Source organism: Podarcis raffonei, chromosome 1 (genome assembly GCF_027172205.1).
Source record: "Podarcis raffonei isolate rPodRaf1 chromosome 1, rPodRaf1.pri, whole genome shotgun sequence".
NCBI lineage: Eukaryota > Metazoa > Chordata > Lepidosauria > Squamata > Lacertidae > Podarcis > Podarcis raffonei.
The window spans coordinates 105,197,467-105,201,370 of NC_070602.1; the positions used below are offsets into that span (position 1 = coordinate 105,197,467).

Below are 3,904 nucleotides of genomic sequence, written 5' to 3' on the forward strand. Positions count from 1 at the left end.
GAAGTGAGGCAACACCATACTGAGAGCCATTCCATTTTATTTACTGCTTTGCCATGCTTTCATCAAGCCAAAACAGCAAACCTGTATATCCTTGTGTGTGTTCGGAGTGGTGGTCATCCTCCTCCTTTGCCAGTCACTTAATTGAAGCCTTCTACTGTTACTATGGGACGCGGGTGGCGCTGTGGTCTAAACCACTGAGCCTAAGGCTTGCCAATAGGAAAGTCAGCGGTTCAAATCCTCGTGATGGGGTGAGCTCCCGTTGCTCGGTCCCAGCTCCTGCCAACCTAGCAGTTCGAAAGCACATCAAAGTGCAAGTAGATAAATAGGTACCGCTCCGGCAGGAAGGTAAACGACATTTCCGTGTGCTGCTTTGGTTTTCCCAGAAGCGGCTTAGCCATGCTGGCCACACGACCGGAAAAACTGTCTGTGGACAAACGTAGGCTCCCTCGGCCAGTAAAGCGAGATGAGCACCACAACCCCAGAGTCATTTGCGACTGGACTTAACTGTCAGGGGTCCTTTACCTTTACCTTTTACCGTTACTATAGCAGTAAATCTGGTGATCCTTCTAATTAACTGAGCTTGTACTTTAGAAGCTCCTATATGATGCCCATACACAGTTATTGTCACATGATCTGCTGAACCTCCCTGCTGTTGTTGTTTTTTTTTTTACAATTACCCGTATTTTTCGCTCTATAAGATGCACCAGACCACAAGACGCACCTAGTTTTTGGAGGAGGAAAACAAGAAAAAAAATATTCTGAATCTCAGAAGCCAGAACAGCAAGAGGGATCGCTGTGCAGTGAAAGCAGCAATCCCTCTTGCTGTTCTGGCTTCTGGGATAGCTGCGCAGCCTGCATTCGCTCCATAAGATGCACACACATTTCCTCTTACTTTTTAGGAGGGAAAAAGTGAGTCTTATAGAGCAAAAAATATGGTAATTGGCCCTGTTCATTCTATCGTGGGATAACTGGGATAAGCCTTTTTTTAAAAGAAACGAGCATGCTTATTGTAGCTCTTTACAATACAAAGATGATAACTGGGCAGCACTAACTTCTAGCTGTGTAATGGATTGGAAAATATCATATTTTTCAATGATTTCTCTAGTTCACCTTGATCAACAGAGAGAACACCTGTCTTTCAAAGAGAGCAGTGGATGCAATTTACAGATCATTGTATCGGCACAAGGAAGGATGGGCTTCATTACTTTTGTAGGCATGGTGTTTTAGTTTTATACAGATATAGAAAAGTTGCAGTAGCAAGCTAATTGTTTCATGTGTCTCTTGTAGCCCAGATATGCTATACCGAGATTGTGGGGTGGAGGGTTTGCAGCTGAGTTCTATGGCATCTTAGAGCTGTGCAGGTTTATTGGATACAATCTCTCCGCCCCCCTTGCTTTTCTGCCTTTCACAAGGAAGGACTGTAGATCAAGGGTAAAGCATCTGCTTTGCATTCAAAAGGTCCTAGGTTTAATCTCTGGTATCTTCAGACAGAGCTCATAAATACTTCCTGCCCAAGAATCTGGAGAGCTGCTACCAGTCAGTGTTGACAGTATTGAGTTAGATGGATCAATAATAGCCTGCCTTGGCATATGAGGCAGTTTCCTAAGTTCCTATAGGGAGAAACGTGATGTGACGAGAGCAGCATACTCCACTTGGGAGCTCTCCACAGAAACCCACCACTGCCACCTGGAAGTACTGTTTCCCTCTTTCTTGATAGCTCAGTCAGTAGAGCATGGGACACTTAATCTCAGAGTTTGGAGTTCAAGCCCCACGTTGGGCAAAAGATCCCTGCATTGCAGTAGATGGCCTTTGTGGTCCCTTCCACCTCTACAATTCTACGATTCTTTGACTTCATATTAGAAGATAGGACCATGGCAAGATAAAGGCCCACCTTGCAGAAAAATGAGATCTGGAGTGGTCTTCCCAGGTACTGAAAACAAATACAGGAAATGACCATTTTGTGCATGTTCAAAGCACGCACGTGCCGTTTTCGCACCCAGAAGAGGGTGGAATAGGGGCAGAACAGGGTCAGGGTCAGGAAGGAGTGAAACAGGCTTTTGCATACTCTGCTGACACATGCAGTGACTCAGAATGCAACCCCACACACAGCCCCTATCTTTAAGGTTTTGAGATTGAATAAGATCAATCTCAGTTGAATATACCCCCCCACCCAAAATAGAAATGATTCTGCCTACATCCCAATGGCACTTAAAAAAACTTTATTTATAAAGAATGGCTTTTTATAATATTGTAGGACTATTACACAGCAAGAAGACTGAGCAATATTGGAGATTCGCTGGTAAGTGTGCGTTAATAGGGTACGTGTTCCACAAATGCAGTATTTAGGAGCCCATATCTGCACCTTTTATTCTAATTCTGCTGAAATGCTGCTCCAGAGGAAATAATTTAGCATACGTGTGATTGATGGTTATATGATGAAATATTTTAAATGAGCAATAAAATAGTCAATAAGAAGTAATGTCCAAATTAGAAACTGGCTGAATTATTAGCAATAAATAATTTCTTTCATGGAATTCATATTTCCCCCTTCTGCAGAATCCTTGCATAGGTTATCACTCAGCTTATTGATTAGTACCGGGGGTGGGGGGTGGGTCTGGCCTTTCAACCCAAACCCCCACCCAACACCTTTCCCTCTGATATCTGTGCATATACCAGCTGTACCACCTTGTACCGGCAACCTGCTGCCCATGGTAAGCTCCATTTTTATGGGCTGAGCCTTGAAGAACAAGGCAATGAATAAATTTCTGACACCTCTGCTGTTGCTTGAAGGTAGGTGATTCTGTTGGAAGTGAAGGGGTAATTGTTATTGTCTCCACTCCCTCTCTTCAGAGGTTTTCCATGAGCGGGAGGATTTCTTGATCATTTAGGATTCTCTTCCCACCCACCCACCCCCCGTGTGCCATTATGTGGAGAATCTCTACATGAAACCAGTGCGAAAGGTTATCTGGAGATGTGCACTGAGGTGGCCCCAGTATTTGGCTGACACACAGCTCCAGCTCTCCTCATCAAATCTTTTAAAACTTAAATTTTATTGGGCATGAAACTGCCTACAGAGGTATAATCCCGAACCACAAAACCTCAACCCACCAGGGTGTACATTTACGAACTCAAAGCTTCGTTGTAAATCATTGCCAGGGCACCCAAGAAAGTGACGTATTCCTGGAAGTTCACCACTTGGTCCCTATTGCGGTCCAGATCTTTCATTAATGCCTGTATCTCTGAGTCCTGCAGTTTCGGTCCAATGGTGAGCTCCTTCTGGATCAGCTCCTTCGATTCCTTCTTGCTTAGGGTGTTCTTATAGCCATCCTTGCCGGCGTATTTGTGGAAGGTGACAACCAGCAGGCCAATAGCTTGGTCAAGAGGTGCTGCCATGGTGAGAGATCAGAAGCGAGATGGTCCAGTACTGAGTGGCAGGAAACGATGGGGAAAGTGGTCTCTCCTCATCAAATCTAAGTGAGGCACTTGGTGCTCTGAACCAGTGCCTGGCCACAGAAATGGACTGGGTGAAGGCCAATAAGCTGAGATTCAGTCCAGACAAGTGGTTGGTTGCCTGTTCAGCTGAATGGGGGTTGACCTGTCTTTGAGGAAGTTGCACTCCTCCTAAAGCATTGGGCTAGTACACTGTGTGTTTTGGATCCAGGCACGGATGCCTCAGTGGATCAGACCTTCTACCAACTTATATCACCCAAGACCATATATGGACAGAGATAGCCGAGCTACAATTATCTACACTCTGCTAACTTCTGGTTTGCTTTACTGTGGGACTGTCTTTGAAAATGGTCCAAAACAGGGGTAGCAGAAGTTACAGGTAGGTAGCCGTGTAAGGTGCTTCCAGTAGCTGCTTAGAGACCAACTAAGTTTGTTCTTGGTATGAGCTTCCGTG

At 44.9% G+C, this 3,904-nt stretch overlaps 1 protein-coding gene across 1 annotated transcript; it reads right to left on the reverse strand.

The window, feature by feature from the left end:
• Nucleotides 1-3,026: 3,026 nt before the first annotated feature.
• LOC128422806 (protein S100-A6-like) lies at nt 3,027-3,464 on the reverse strand. The gene has a single exon (XM_053407324.1). It carries the CDS (start codon nt 3,391-3,393, stop codon nt 3,121-3,123), a length of 273 nt encoding a protein of 90 aa, XP_053263299.1. The 5' UTR covers nt 3,394-3,464; the 3' UTR covers nt 3,027-3,120.
• Between the last annotated feature and the right edge of the window lie 440 nt (nt 3,465-3,904).